We start from the raw sequence: 16,688 nt of genomic DNA, 5'->3' as shown, positions 1-16,688 counted from the left end.
TTGTAGGCCAACCCGGAAGTTATCGTCACCCTCGACCAAGTATAGGTCTCTGCAGGACAGTAATAGGAGTTACCAGATCAGTGGGTGAGGCCATAAACAGAGGGCGTTTTTGACTGTGTTCTCTGATTTGCCCACGCCACAGTGTGGGTAGGGTTTAGGGGTGGGGTGTGTGGGTAGGGTTTAGGGGTGGGGTGGGGTTGGGTGAAGGCCATCATTTTCATTGCATGATTTATATACACCCACCAGTTTGAAAACACCCACAAATTTAAAAACGCCCACTTTTGTTCCGCAGAGACCTCTATCTCACCTCGACAAAAACCCAACTGGATTTTTCCATTGGCTTTTGCATTATTGGAGAAAATAAGAGACAAAAATAATAAATAAATAAATAAATGTGACAAACAAAAGCTTACGATTCTTACACGTTTTGTTCATCGTGATAATCTTTACAAATGAACACAACTTTTATGAATTTTGAAGCTTCAATACAGTCGGCAGAAGTTAAACGCTAAACGTAGGCCACGGTCGCATGACTTCAACGTCACCATCACTAAGCTTCCGACAACTCTTTCAGTCTTTTCCCTGAAAATTTGAGTTATAATAGTTTGCAAAAGTGTGATGACGTTTAATGCCTCTGATAACCTCTGTAGTCCCATTTAGCCACTTGTTAGCAACTGCCTTTTACAAGACAAGCAAAAGCTTTAAATAAATAACAACAGGGTATTACTGATGTATTTAATAGAACCGGAAGTGTTAAAATGTTACCTCGTTTCTAGTTTTCATCCTACAAAAATACGTCATCCCTGCACCACTCTATTTTATTCTTATCATCAACTCTTGATGTGCACGCCTTGGTTCAGTTCAGTCACTGTCGCTCTCTCTCTCTTCCAGACACTCTGGCGCTATCTACAGGTCAGTGTATGTCACAGACAAGCAGCCTTCTACTTCCTGTGAGTTGGCGGAAATGACAGGTGAATTATTTATACATGGGGCCTGTCCCAATACCCATACTTGTGGTCTTTGTACTTGACCACTGGCCTATTTATTTATATGACACATTTCCTGTATTTGGCCCAAGAGAAGTGTTCAACTAGGCATGAGGACCGCAAGTGTGTGTAGAACTTCTAAATAAACCAATGGGACACACTGCAAGTAATGTTTTTACAGAGCTTTATTTACACATTTAGATTTTCAATACTTTGCACTTTAAAATAATTGATTAGTAGTCCCCATGTAACAGACGACACAATGAAAGTGTGAGCTGTTATACAATAATACATTAACACCGTGTGATAACCCTGCTGGCAGGTTTAATGCAAGACACTATACAAGTGTTTAGGGTAAAAAAATGAACTAATAGATATCACAATAAGTAAAAAAAATCACAGTACATACAATTGTCCTGTAATACAAGTTGTCTGAAAAGTTATGTTTAAAGATGCAAATGAGGCATTATCTGATTACATATGCACTAATTTTCATACATTTCCAGAACAGAAATCTGAACATTGGATAAGTCAGGTTCAAAATCAATTTCATTTTGTTAACATTTTAGAGTTCAAGTTTTTTTTTTTACAAAGGGGATTGGATATCTCTTATTATCACTCTATAAATCAGGTAATGCTGTCAAACAAAATCATCATGTGTATTGGCATAAAATATTTTATAAATCAGGTGACAAACCCCTCTAAAACCTTCAGAATATAGATAGGAATAATCCTGGAAAGTTCGGTGTATGTAAGAGCTTCTGAAGTGGAGATTTTTGACTTGTATGCGGCAAAACTGTTTTGTAATTGAAATCTATAACTGCAAATGGATAAAGCATAATAACATTAATGCTTAAATGTTTTTTTTGGACTGTCAAAATTGACCAGACAGTTTACGGCACCTTCCATAGTAAGAAAAAAATACTATGGGTGCTGTCATCATTCTTTAAAGTCACCCTGTGGTGAAAATTTAAAATATCTATTTTGTGTTCAACAGAAGAAATAAACTCCCACGGGTTTGGAACAACATGAGGGTGAGTAAATGATGACAGCATTTTCATTTTTAGGTGAACTATCCCTTTCTAAAATTGAAAGAGAATACAAAGTATATTACAACTTGGCACTAATTGAAATTAGCATGTGGCAATTATACCTGTCTATGTGGTTGCCACTTTTTGAATATTTGGCTGGTCAAAAAGTGCAGCAGCTGTTGGGTTTTGTTGAATTGCTGAGTTTACCTTGTTGGTGTTAACAGCAGTTAACATGAAAATGACACTTATGTTTCCCAAAATTATAAATCTAACAGGCAATATTATAAGTTTGAACAACAAGATGAGCTAGACACTTTTTAATAGCGTTTGTGTCTGTTATACTATTAATATGTTTCATTCATAGATATTCTTTATAATGTTAACAAGCCTCTAATATTTGTCAGTTAAGTTTCTTGGAACTTGGAACTTTCTTCTAACACCTACTGTTCTTGTTTTATGTCACTAAACTAAAGAAGTTCAAAATTCTGAGAATAGAAAAGAGCAGAGAAGACATCCTGATGAAACCTCTCATAGGGTCAGTGACACTTGCAAAGGTTTCTGGGCACTGACCTATCAGAACTCATGTTGCCTGACTGTAGACAAATTATAGAAATGTTGCCTATATTGCCTACTTGGGAATCTTTATTCCATGAAAGTGTGGTTACTGCTTGTGTCTTAATTTATCTCCACTTCAGTCTCACAATGTATGTTTCACTTCAACATTTGGCTGTAACCTGACTCAAATGTACCTGGAACACTGCAGAAACTGCAGTGTTTTATTTCCTCCTTTTAGTCAATAATAGGCTGAATAATAACATTAGCAAGCTTTTAATAGGAACTTTAGAGTGGTTTTTCATTGCTTCTGTATTTGCATACATAGTCAAACAATTAAATGCCAGTTACAGTAGAATTGGAGACTTCCAATATCATTAACAGCTAGGGCTCCGAATCATAAATTAAGGAAACACTTTACAACAAGGTTTCATTTGTTAACATTAGTTTAATATGAACTAAGATTGAACAGTACTTATACAGCATTTATTAATCTTTAAATTTATAGGGACAATATCAGCAACACTTGTGAAATGGAGAGATCAAAATAGTCAGAAGATAGTCGGCGCACAAGCCTTCATCAGGGCTAAAAATGCCTGAAGAAGCCCCGATGAAGGCCTCTGCGCCAAGACGCATTAGCTAAAAGCCTACATTAACTAATTTGAACAAATGAGACCTTATTGTAAAGTGTTACTGAAATAATAAAATAAAACTGGTGGTTTAAACTGGTGTAAATTTCAGACAGAAGATAAAATTATGCTAAAATGAAACATTATTGAGATGTAATCATGATATTTTGCATGCATGTCTTTCTTGAAAAACTCAAGTGGCAACTTAAAAATGTAAACTGTATAGATACTACGCTGTGGAAGTTTTATGAATGGTCTGGCTGTTTTAAATAAAGGTGATACAGGAAAGTTTTACTTAACTTCTGCATTTAACTTGTCTGGGAAATTTTCTTACTGTTTTATAGAGTCACAACGGCCTACAGCAACTCTGTCTGTGATGGTTTAGGCAGTTGCAGAGTATTTTAGGAAGTGACGCCACCGCCCACCATCAGGAAATGGACTGTTTCTTTTAGTAGATGTAAGTCATCGGCTGAAGGCAAATCGGTCATGTACCACAGTCAAATACGAAACATATTTTGATCAGAAGGCTTAGACAGAGAACGTGGGTAAGTGGAAAGCCGCCGTGGGAAGGTGCAGCCACTGTACGGGTTCTGAAACAAGGCACTGTTTATTACAACCCTGCAGTCTAATCACAAAAAGCAAGGTAAGTCATTTTTAAATCAAGAGCTCATTTTATTGACATTAAAATGTTACGCCGGAACAAATAACCTACAGACCAAACTAAGAAGAAATCAAATTGTAGTTTTGAATTACATTTTTTGAATTTGAATTGGTTATTTGAATAGATTGTTGTCAGAAGGTTTCTTAATATCTTGTTTGAAAATATTAAAGATGACATGTAAGCAGTTTTGATGCAAAATAATATAGTTTTGGTGAGAGCAATAAGGAAGTTGATTAATAAATCTTCCTGTAGTTGTGCTTTAACATTCAATGTTAAAGCAATCAGCTTTGTGGGGGAAAAAAATATAAAATATATAAAGTTATATAATCACATTTCCTTTTCTGCATATTTCTATTTGAAGTGTGTGCTCTAACCCAATGCAAAGTCGACTGGATTCAGAGCAGTGCTGTACAGTAACTAATGATGTGGAAAACCTAAAGAAGTTTCCTGAGAAAGCCTATGGAAGTGAATTGATCTCAGATTACATTATAAGCAAGACAGACACACAGATATGTCGATAGTTTCACATTGTTATGCTATTTGCTGAACATTTGATTTCCTCAGTAGTGTTGATGTGGGTCATAGTGGATGGTCCTTCTTACTTTTATATGAATTCCACTGGGAAATTCTGCATTCATATCATGTCTTTTAGATTTCACATTAATTTGTACACAGACACTATGTCAGAGTTATTTATAGAGCATTTTTAGGAGACAAAAGATGACTAATTTCAATGTTGATGTGTTTTTGGTTGACCAAACCAACTTATTTCTTAATCATCATTATGACAAAATGTGTCTGGCTTAACAGTGTAGCCTCTGCAACATGCCAGGAGTTCAGTTCTGCATTAATTCATTAATAAGCAAATAAACCAGTTGTACTTTGTTTTACTTCTAACTTGTTATATTTTAGCATTTAAAAAAATTAATCAGTTTTGGTGACACACCACTGGTTTAGATTTGAGTGCAAACATAGTTCAATTAAATGAAACAGTTTTAACCCTCATGTGGTGTTCAAAACCCTATAACACCTGTGGTCTTCCCGGGTCAAAATGACCCGCCTATAAAAAATAGCTTATAAATCACTCATTATACCATATTTTCACCCAATCTTGGATTCAATCTTTTTGTCAACTTGTTCTCTTTCAATTAGGACTGGTTTTATATTTCTATTTGCATCTAATTAATCGTAGGCCTCATTTATTTGACAGTAGGGATCACATTTTTTGAGTAAAAAAAACATTATTTTTGAATAATAAAAAGTATAGTTCAATTAAATGAAACAGTTTTAAATGAGTTCCTTTCACATTTGTAGTTGATTAACCATCAAATTGTTTAAATTATGAAGAATTGTTGTGAATTTTTCTTTTGTTAAAATTAAAAGCATTTATGTGCATTTATTATCCATTCTTTTGCAGAAAAACCTGGATACTCCACGATGTGTGAGGTGTTAGTTGTTCACACCAGTGAGGCCAGCGAATGGGCCGAGTATCTACAGCAAATCTTGGCCACATCATGTAACTTTCTGGAGGGCTCCGTCATTCTGTATGATGTTAATGAACAGATTTGCCAGAAAAATGATGAGCTGTTTGGCTCCAGCAAGTGTATCATGCTTTTGCTGTCTACTGCGTTCTTGGACATGCAGCATGACCCAGACTTGCAGGACATTTTCCGGGATCTTCTTCAGCCTCCTCACAAAGTTGTTGCTTTTTTGTGTGGTGTATCAGAAAGGCAAGTGTCATCAGACTATTTTGAACACTGGGAACATTGGAGAAAGCTCAACTCAGAAGATGAACCATCAGTATATGTGTCTACTGTCCTTGAGTGCATAGATGATGGTAAGTATAAGTCTCATTCAGCATAAGAACATATTAATAATTCCACTTTTGTTCACCTACAACAACAACAACAACAACATCAACAATACAAAGATGGCTTAAAAAGATTTTTATATTTGAACATTAACATAACTGCAAAAGAAGTGCACATGAATATAATTTTAAGGATTATGTGTTGTATTCAACTGTAATTTTTAAATATTTGATTTATATTTGTGTATTTACATATGATTTATTTATATTTTAATAACTTAATTTTTTTCTAATACATTTATATTTTAAGATGGTCCACCATGCAAAATCTTACTTAACATAGAGAGGTTGGCGTAAATGAACGTTTACTCTGTGGTCAGTATGGAAGCTTGTTTCCGCCACAGAATAAAATATAGAAAATGTATTTGTGACTTTTTATCTCAAAATTAGGACTAAATCACAATTTCAAGAGGTAGAAGTCATAATTGTTAGATAAAAAAAAAATCGCAATTAACTATTAATTTTTTATTCCGTTGCAGAAACAAGCTTCCTGTGGTTTATTTTATTTTTTATTTTATCCATGGTGGTTCATAATTTATCTTACTAAACATAAAGAGGTTGAACTGAAGTAAAGTTTAATATATATTTTTTCATTTTAGAATCCATTAGTGAACATCATTGCCAGAATACATATGAAATTGAACTTGAAGAACGCATGGATGAGTTCACAATATCTGAAATTCCTGACACCTTAACTTTACCCGATGAGACTGAACATCAGCAGATGAACGGGAATGATCTTTGTCCCACTGAGCAGACTTGTTCAAATGTGGTCGCTGAGCCACAAGACGACCAAATCTGCCTCACCGTCCAACCGGACAGAATACCATGTGGGGTAAGTGCATGGCATGCGTTGCATGCAGAGCCTAAATGTGAACCTTTTCTAAGAATATTTAGTTGTTAATGTCAGCATGAAGCTCACATGGTTTGAGATCACACTTTTTTGTGTTTTTCAAGAGAGACAGGAAGTCCGTTCTGTATGAGCCCCATCTAAGCTTGATTTAGATTAAATAAGCCATTTTTAGTTCAGTGGCATGATGAAATAAGGATGATGTAGCAGCCATGAGGGATATGACTGAAACAATTGCTGCCGATGCTGTTCTTTTTAAATTGTGTATTATTTTCCAGTGAATTACGTTTTCTTCTTTTGAAACCTACAAAGTTTGATCCTGCCCGTTGGGTGTTTTTACTAAACACTTAAATTCTCCGTTCAGTAATTTTGTACTTTTAAATCAATCAATTTGATTATGTGAGAACATAATGAATCAAATTATGCCTAATTTAATTTAATTTAATGGCTGAAGAGACATTTTATATAGTATGCCTCATGGTGTGGACATTTCAACATTTTAGTGTAGTTATGGCTTGACAGATATACTGTCAGTGTTGTTCATATTTTAAAACTATGTTTTGACTCACTATACTCTACATTGTAAACTATTGTTACTTTTGAAATTTGTGAAATCTGTTTACATTGTTAAAAACTATAGTTTCAGCATTTCATTCAAAAACATTTGCTGACATTTGCGAAATCAACACCAATCATCAGCTAGCATTACTCAATGTCATTTACAGTATTTAACTTGGTGTCATGACTTTCTCACCGTTTGTTTGTTCCCATAAAGAATCGTGTGAATATTTATATAATTATGGCAAAGAAATTTGTGGATGAGGGCAGCCTGGAGGTGGAGTTTCACTCTCAGCACTCGACACCGCAGCGAATGCCTGGGACTCTTGTAAACGACTGTATTGTTACTGTACAGTCACCTGGTAAGACAAAAACGCAGAAAGAGGAACTTTTCATGTCAGTTCCTCTATGCCTTTTCACTTTCAACTGAATTTGCATATTGTTTCCTGTTAATGTGCTCATTTATTATAAGAGAAGCTTTGTCTTTGAGGTTTTGTCAAAAGTTGTTTTCTTAACTATTTTTTTTCTCCTAGATATGCCTTCTGGGAAAGTCTCATTGACTCTTTATAATAATGAGTCTGTGGTCTATTCAACAACAGTGACATATTTCACAGAAATGGAGGAAATCTGCAGGTATCTAGAGAAAGCAACGGATCCAATGCAGTTCATGTGTCAGGTAATGAAAAAAACAATCGGTTAAAACAGAAAAAAGCTTCATACCAATAAAAGAGATCACGTACACTGAAATGAATAAACGTGATAACGGAGTTAAGTCATGTCATGTTTATTTCTTTAGTGCTTTTCACAACATGTATCATTTCAAAGTAGCTTCATAGAAATGTACATCTCATATATGATCATATATAAAAAGGATAAACTATAGAGAAAAGCTTGATATTTTTAATTCCTTTAGGATACATTATGGTATTGTGAAAACTGTAATATCTCATAATTATTTAATATTATAATCTATTATATTATTTAATATAAGATATATTAAAATATGCAGTCATTTAAAAAATGTCAAATATCTGTGACAGTGTTTCAGCCCCACTAGTGGCCTGATATCGTACAGATGCCTGAATAGCAGCCCACAAGCCTGAACTCCGTAATGCAAGATGCTTGACGTAATTTGTTGATTAGTCGATAACAATAAGAAACAAAAAGTCTATTATAGACATTTTAGTTTGTGTGAGGCAACAGGAGAAGTAAACTTTTCAGATCAACAGAAACATTTCATTATCATTCACAAATTACAAACAAGCAGACTACAATGTTTGCTTTTTTAAAAGTTTAGTTACAGAAAAGGACCTTTCAATTAAAGACAAATATTGAGCTGATTTTTTTTTTTAATTCAATTTTCAGGCATTTGATATCACATCAAAAGTGCCCGAGTCACTGGATCATTTGCTCGCAGACTCTCTGGAAGAACATATGCCTATAAATGGACTACAAGTATTTGGAATTAGTCAGATTGCAGATAACACAGAAGCAAGTACGTGGTCTCATATATATATAGTTTATAAAAAGTCTAGCTTATGATTAATATCTTTTATGGTGGTAGATTACTTAACACCAAGTGGTGTGGTGTTTTTCAAAGACAGGAAACATTAACATTCAATTGAACAATAATAAGAAGAGATCTCTTTGTTTTCAGATAACCGTAATGTGGAACTCCCAACACTGCTTCACTTCTCGGCCAAATATGGCTTAAAAAAATTAACGTCCTTGTTAATGCGGTGCCCCGGAGCCTTGCAGGCCTACAGTGTGATGAACAAAGATGGGGATTACCCTAACAAACTGGCCGAGAAGAATGGCTTCTCTGATTTAAGACACTTCATGGATGAATATGTTGTGAGTTCATTGCGTAAATATTCTTGATGACTTTTGTAACTGGCTACGAAGTGTAGTAAACAGAGCCAGCCATCATTTCCTGAAATGCTGTGGGCACACGGATTTATTAATGCACGTATAACTAAATATCATTGCACTGTAAAAGTGATATGGGCAATATCATTGCACAGAACATTGGTAATGGAAATGCAATGATGTAATTATGTTATTTAGGCTATGTTAATGATCAGCATACATTTGTACAGCAGTATTGCCTTCATTTCCAAATAGCAGTGATGATGCTGATTATTTATGTAAACTTTCTTTCTTTCTTAAAACCAAACAGGAGACAGTAGATATAGTGAAGACCCACATGGAGGAATCTCAGAGCAACCCAGACAATGAGGATATTTATGAGGATATGTTGACAGCTTCCCAAAATTTCATCACAAATTTCGATAATGAGGATATTTACGAGTCTATGATGAAACTGAATCCTGAGATGGGTTTGTACATGGCATTTTCTTTCAAAACTCTAGTGTATTTTTTCTTACACAAAACGGTCGTTATTACTGAATAAAGTTGAAGCATTTCTATTGTTTTTTAGAGGTATATTTTTTACTAGGGCTATCCTATAAATATATGAGAATGAAGTTACAATTGTAAGCATTTAAAGACTTGTTTTACTGGCCTATTTCCAGATGTTGAAGATATAAAATATGTATACAAAATCTCTGTTTCTACAGATGATGATTTGGAAGGTGCTTTGGAGGACTCCAACACGGAGACAATGCTGAGAAAGTTTTTTGAAGGTACATTGATGAGAAATGAAAGTAAAATATGAAAGAATGAAAGAAAATAACAGTTATTTGTGTGACTGTGACTTTTTGTCACTTTTCCCCATGTGATAACAACACCCTTCAGCTATCTGTCTTTATGCATTTATGCCAAAGCTGTCTTTATTAAGCCTTTTATTAAGTGTGCAACATTTCTGTAAAATTTGTAATGCAAAATAGATAGATAAATTAGCTATGCCATCTTATCTTACTCTGCTAGTATGTGTATTTGAACCTGCGATCTCTGCTACAGGATGTAGCATGTTTGCACACTGTGAAAACAGAGCAGCTTGCTAATATATGACGTTTACAAAAATGTAAGCTAGTATACAAGCGTTGTATATTTTGCAGTTGTCAAATAATATGAATCCTTGGTTTTCGTTTAGCACAACCTGACAAGCATTTACAATCCTTGCAACATAATTCAACCAATGGTGGATTCCCTGAAATGGATGATGAGGATTATCATGACATGGGCATTCATGCGGATATCTATGGTGATGTAGAAGAGGAGGACCCGTATAACCCGTGCTGCCCTGATCAGATTTATGACACGGTGGAGGCACATTCCAACCCTGAAGTGATGAATCGCCCACCTGCACCGATTCCCCGGCCAGCCAACCTGCCAGAGCCTGAAGAGAACACAACCTACATTTCCAAAGGTTTCATTACGGTTATGAACATTCTTCAAAATATCTTCTTTTGTGTTCAGCTGAAGAAACAAATGCATACGGGTTTAGATGTGGGCATGAGGATCAATAAATGATGACACAATTTTCATGCCTTAATTGCAAATCTTAACAGTCAGTTTAATTTGACCTGTTTTGCAGTGTTTTGCCTCAAGGAACCTTTATACTCACTCAGCCAAAAGGCAGAAATGGATTCCTCTCTAGGTACCTAGTGACAGTGTCTTTCTTGAGCCTAATTGCGAACCTTTGGTGTATATGAACAGATAATGAATGCATTAAATTGAAAGTATTTCCTTGCTGGAATGATCTATTCTTACAGCACCTGTACGGCTGGTGAGAGACAGAGACATGAGCAGTCACCATGACCCCTTTGCAGGCATGAAGACCCCTGGGCAGAGGCAGCTCATCTCTCTGCAGGAGAGGGTGAAGGTGGGAGAGCTGACTGTGGAAGAGGCAGTGCAGGAGTTCAAGGCTTGGCAGGTTGATCAAGATAAAAGATGCCGCTCTCTCCGCTTTCAGCAGGTAACAAGTAACTCCATGATACTTCGCAAAACAGAACGTTAACAAATGAAATGAGTGTCTCTGAGGTTTCTGTAACCATCTCTCCATTTACTTCTAGGAAAACTTGCAAAGATTAAGAGACAGCATCACACGACGCTGTAAAGGCAAAGGGGCAACTGGTAATACCACAATATGGTTAACATGCCGTGCTATTAAAGTGTACAGACCAATGGTCTGTGGAAAGTGTAAAAGTTTCAGGTCCCATCACATACCATTTATAACCGTCATGAAGTTACTTAACTGTATAGTTTCCACCTATTATTGCATATAATAATGCAAAAGAAAGTTACTTTTGTGTTTTTTAACTTACAAATATACAAACAAATATATTTAAAAAATAATATAATTTTGTTTCAGGCACATACAAAAATAATACATTTATGGTGGGGCCATTTAAAAATGAATGTTACATCTTGTGACATTTAGCAAGAATTTAGCATGTAGCTAAACGTTTTTTTTTTTGTTTGTTTTTTCATTAGAGCTTATGATTACAGCACCGATGCAAACAAACGTTCAGTGGGGTTCTCAAATGAACGTGAATTGCTCCGTGTACGAACCCACACCTCATTCGATTGCCCAACCCCCTCCTGTTAGTAGACCGCTGCAGAGAGGAAGCTGGCAGACAGGAAGCACCTCCAGCACTTCTAGTATGTTAAAAAAAAATTACTTCTTTAATATCATGCAATAACATGCCTTGGAGTGTGATCTCAGACATTCAGTTTACTATGGAACTTCCATAGGATGTTTTGGGGAATGTTAGCATATGAGGTCTTCTTAAAACTTAAGTCTTTTTGGGGTGATCCCACACAAATGTACACTTGAACTGATGAAGTCACTGAACTATGTTTACAAGTATGGTTGCGTTTAAACAATGAAATTGTAAAGGTTTGACTTGTGCAGGTAGCAGCAGTCACAGATTGAGTATTCAGAGCACCATTAGCAACAGCAGTGGGATGGACGGTGAATGTGAGGTTAGTTTTTTCCTTTAATCATTTTTTAATTTGGGTTATAATGATCATTATCGGCTCCATCCTGTCATTAACAACACTTGTTCTGAATCAGAGTCCTATAATGTATACAAATTTGGGATTATTAAGATTCTTGTTTTAAAGAAATTAATACTTTTATCTGCAAGGATTAATTAAATTGATCAAAAGTGGCAGTAACGACATTTGTAATGTTACAAAATATTAATTTTTCGAATAAACACTGTTTATTTCTATTCATCAAAGAACCCTCAAAAGAAGTGACACGGTTTCTACAAAAATATTAAGCAGCACATGTTTTCAACATTGATTATAATAAGAAATGTTTCTTGAGCACCAAAATCAGAATATTAGAATGAATTCTGAAGGATCATGTGACACTGAAGACTGGAGTAATGGCTTCTGAAATAAATACAATTTTTAAATATATTAAAATAGAAAACTATTTTAAACTGTATTGATTTTACTAACTATTTAATTGTATTTTTGATCCAATAAATGCAGACTTGATGAGCATAAGAGACTTCTTTCAAAAACATTCAAAAACAAAAACCTCAAACATTTGAATTTTAATGTTTGGTTGTAACGTTAAAATTAACTGGTTTAAAATTGAAAAAGTGTTTAGATTGTGTCATAGTAGAGACTAGTAGAGTATGTGTCATAGTAGAGATTTTGCATCAGATAATTTTATTTAAAGGCAAATAATAAAACCATGTAAAAAATTGTTTAATGGTTCAGGAGCCTCCAGACATTCCGCTTCCTCCACGGCCTATCCGGCCTACAGTGAACACTCCACCAGTACTCCCTCCACCCCGGGTCCCGCCACGTGTAACGGAGAGGTACGTGTTTAAAATGCATTGGTAAAACCAACTGCATTGAAATCAATAAAGACGGTAACACTTCATTTTGATGGTCCCTTTTGAACATTCTGTTGACTAGAAGTAACTTTGCAACTACATGTCAACTTATTCTAACCCTACCAGTCTACTAATACTCTACTAAGACTCTAATGAGAGGAAGTAGACCAGAGACCATCAAAATAAAGTGAAACCATAAAGATGGGCATGGTTTCTGTTTAGCTCTATTGCGAAGTACATTTCTAACTCTAAATAAAAAATACATTTAACACAGTTATTTTACACAGCTAGAATAGAAGGTGTACAGAGAAAACATGTACATATTAGGTTTGTGGCTTCAGCTAGTTTTATTTTTGAAAAGTTCACTGCAAGAATGTACCAGATGACTGGATAAAGGTATGTAGATGAGGCAAACGTGGTTCATGTATGAAACTCTACGCCTCCCCATGTGACAAACCACAGCATCAATCGCAAAACACTCTTAACCACAATGCCGAAGTTTGTGAAGCTTAACTTTCCATCAGTAACTTTATCGAATGTAGAAGTATGTATCAACCTTTAAATCTGGAGTGTGGGTTCAGAATGCACTACTTCTTTACCAGCTGATATACACAAACACCAACGCTTTAGTAAGGCGTGAAGAACATCTGCCCTCTGATGTGGGCTCCACATATCCTCATCCAATTCTCACCTTATGGGCACTATTTGAGAGGTGTGCACATCCAACCCAACTCAAGAACAAGATTTGCATTTCTCTGGAACAAAATACCAGTGTTTGCAAATCAGCAAAGAATCATACAAAAACATTTACGCTTTAGTTTAGTGCAATTTCTTAATTTTAATGTAATTTCTGCTTAACATAGTCATTGTGGCGTTAGAGGTGGCTATAAATGGTGAAATATACAGTATACAACAGTATGCAAGGAAGACCAAACCAATCACAATTCAGTTTTCGAACGTTACGTTATTTCTGGCAGTTACATTTTGAATGCTAGCAAACTTTTTTATTTAAAATTTCTTAAAAAGTGAAAAACAAAAAAAGATGCATTCTGTAATTGTTTATTACAATTCAGCTTTGCCATCACATGAATAAATTTTAAATTTAACCCGCTGTGTCTTAGGGTTCCAGAGGTACAAAACGAGCGATACGTATCGAGTCCATCCCGTCCGGTTCCTCAGAAGCCTGCACAGAGGTCTATGCCAGCTCCACCTATACCAAGACGAACATGGTGATGGCCTGCTTCAACATGGCTGGCTTTCGTTCTTTTTGACTGTGCACTTTTCTTGTTGAGCCTTTGAGATTTGTAAGTCTCTTCAAGATGGAGGAAAAGATACTGGCTGTGTCTGAAACAGAAGACATGTGCTTGGCTGTACTGTGATCTTACAGAGGTTCGTATGAAGGCGTCTCTTAAGGAAGCTGGTTTGCCATCTATATTATTTTTACCAACTGCCAAATCTGCACAGAATTGTGCAGCATATGCAGCAAAAATATATATATGCTCAAAAACTATCCAGTTAGCACACAGGATAATATGCAAACATCAGATTCAGAAGTCTTGAAGCTATCTTACCTTTTATATGCTTCCTGTGAATACAGTATTTTTTTTAGGTCTCTGTTACAGCCAGTGGATCAGTGATTTGAATTGATCTAGACTCAACTTGCAATGCAAACACTCACCTTAATTTATAGGTTTTAAATGATAAATTTACCACTGAAGATATGTAAGGGTCTTTTCATATGGTCACTTGTTTGCAATTTAGCTATTTGGTTTGTACACTCTGAGTGCCGTTAAAGGGGACATATCATGCTAAATCCACTTTTTTCCATGTTAAAGGGGACATATCATGCTAAATCCACTTTTTTAGCCCTTAAATGCATTTAGTTGTATATTTGGAGTGTTTAGAAGTACAGAAAAGTTGAAATTATTCTCTTCAGGTGCTTCGTTGATATCTTTATATTCTGTTTTGGCCTTATTTTTCAACCTGTTCAGATTTTTCTGTTCTCTATGACGTTTTGTGAACTATTACGTCACAGTATTTGCAGCGGAACTGCCAAATAAGGACATTGACTTCCAGCCCAACACTTCGAGCAATCCGCCATTTTTATTTCTCGCTGCAATTTTGTAGTCCAAGCTAAAAGATGCAGAAGTTACGAGAGGGTAAGTTAAAATGTTCGGTTGTTGGATGTAGTAACCCACACGCTTCATTACACCGTGTAATTTAGATGAACTGCCACGCTTGTGACAGGGCGCATGTTTAACTGAAAGAACGAGCAGAGAGAGAGACCCGGTCGCGCGCACGCACTCTTTCTCTTCGGAGCCAGGCGAATGTGTAAACAAGACACCGTCTCCAAACTAGACGCTGTCTTGCTCTCTCTCCCTCGCACATATTAATCAAAATAAATCGACACGGTGGTAAAAGGTTGGAAGACCAAAGTTTCATGTGTAAATACAGTAACACACCATTGCGATACATCCATATGAAGACGTTGTTCTGCAGGTTCGTCGTCTTCATTTTCATCTCGCTCCGGCTCCGACTCTGGCTCGAACATATAAGGCTGGCTGGACAAGTCTTCAGTTGTTGACATTATTTTTGTTAATAACGTGTGAATAAAAAGTTTCTGTGCCGCTAATCATATCTCTGCTATCAAACTACAAAAATGGCCGAACGGGGTGGAGTTGAACCGAGTGTCACCTCTGCATCCTGGAGAGGGGGTGGGGTATGAAGTGTCTCAATTGTATTTAAAGAGACCGCACCAAAACGAGTTGCTCTCAGACGCACATCAGAAAAGGGGTAGAAAAGGGGCCTGTGGAGCTATAATAAAGAGGAATTCAGACCCAAGCATTGCAGTTCCGCTTTATATAGACTACAAATGTATGATTTATATGTAAAAAGGAACAATTTAAAAGCATGATATGTCTCCTTTAATTATAGCAAATAGCAAGCTCAAGAACGTGCCTACTTTTTTAATTAGAACTTTTTTTCTGTTTAAAACTGCAATTAAGTGTAGCTTGTGTTGGCTGTGATCAATGCACATAAGATTTAAAGTAGCATATTTGTCTGGATTTTAAAAATATTTATTCACTTTTCACTGCTGGCTACGATATATGGAAACGGTGTATTTAAGTGTGAAAGCACAGTGTGACAAGGGCAGATGTGTGTGTGTGTGTGTGTGTGTGTGTGTGTGTGTGTGTATGTGTGTGTTTGTTTTGTCAACCATGACGACAACTGATTAAAGTCCCAATGAAACTGAAGTAGTGAGATATCTTTTCTTCCGTATTGTGTCATACAACTGAGTGTAAAGGGGTATCGAATAAGAATAAATGTAGGTCTGGGGACTTTTGACTGGATTTTGCACTCAAAAGTGAAAGCAGATGAGCGAGTGCTTTCATATGCAACTTATGCTTGCATTTGCTTTCTATGAAAACTTCAACAGCAGTATGAATCTGCAGCGGTCACATGGTACAAGTTGGAGCTCTCCAAAGATTCAGTTTACAAGTTGTAATTACGAGTTCTACGAGGATGTGAAAGTTGGGAACTCATAATTACGGTAATTACAACATAATGTAAAAACACCTATATGTGGTTTTGAAGATGATTATATGATTGGAGAACTCCTGCATATGCCACTCAAAAATGTATTTTCACTGGTAACTGAAACATAAACAGTTATGATTGTTACGAGGTCAAAAAATTTTACTTTTTTTTTGTCTGGAGTGGAGAATGGATAAACTTAAACTTTTTATAAATTGATAAAACAAACAAATAAATAAATGTTGATAATACTGT

The 16,688-nt window shown here is 35.8% G+C and overlaps 1 protein-coding gene across 2 annotated transcripts; it reads left to right on the top strand.

The window, feature by feature from the left end:
- Positions 1–3,648: 3,648 nt before the first annotated feature.
- pik3ap1 (phosphoinositide-3-kinase adaptor protein 1) lies at positions 3,649–16,688 on the top strand. 2 transcript variants are annotated; one of them, XM_079854728.1, is made up of 17 exons: positions 3,649–3,841; positions 5,277–5,696; positions 6,329–6,564; positions 7,355–7,499; positions 7,671–7,813; positions 8,503–8,632; positions 8,795–8,991; positions 9,317–9,476; positions 9,717–9,782; positions 10,193–10,468; positions 10,637–10,699; positions 10,815–11,017; positions 11,115–11,175; positions 11,536–11,703; positions 11,957–12,027; positions 12,781–12,881; positions 14,021–16,688. In XM_079854728.1, exons 2-17 carry the CDS (start codon positions 5,297–5,299, stop codon positions 14,130–14,132), a joined length of 2,532 nt encoding a protein of 843 aa, XP_079710854.1. In that variant the 5' UTR covers positions 3,649–3,841; positions 5,277–5,296; the 3' UTR covers positions 14,133–16,688. The 2 variants fall into 2 exon arrangements, with proteins under 2 accessions (XP_079710854.1, XP_079710853.1); XM_079854727.1 differs by having other exon boundaries at positions 11,942–12,027; positions 14,021–16,151.

This window comes from Squalius cephalus (genome assembly GCF_949319135.1).
Source record: "Squalius cephalus genome assembly, chromosome: 21".
Taxonomy (NCBI): Eukaryota; Metazoa; Chordata; class Actinopteri; order Cypriniformes; family Leuciscidae; genus Squalius; species Squalius cephalus.
Note: the sequence above shows the minus strand (reverse complement) of the source record. Positions and strands in the feature narration are given on the sequence as shown.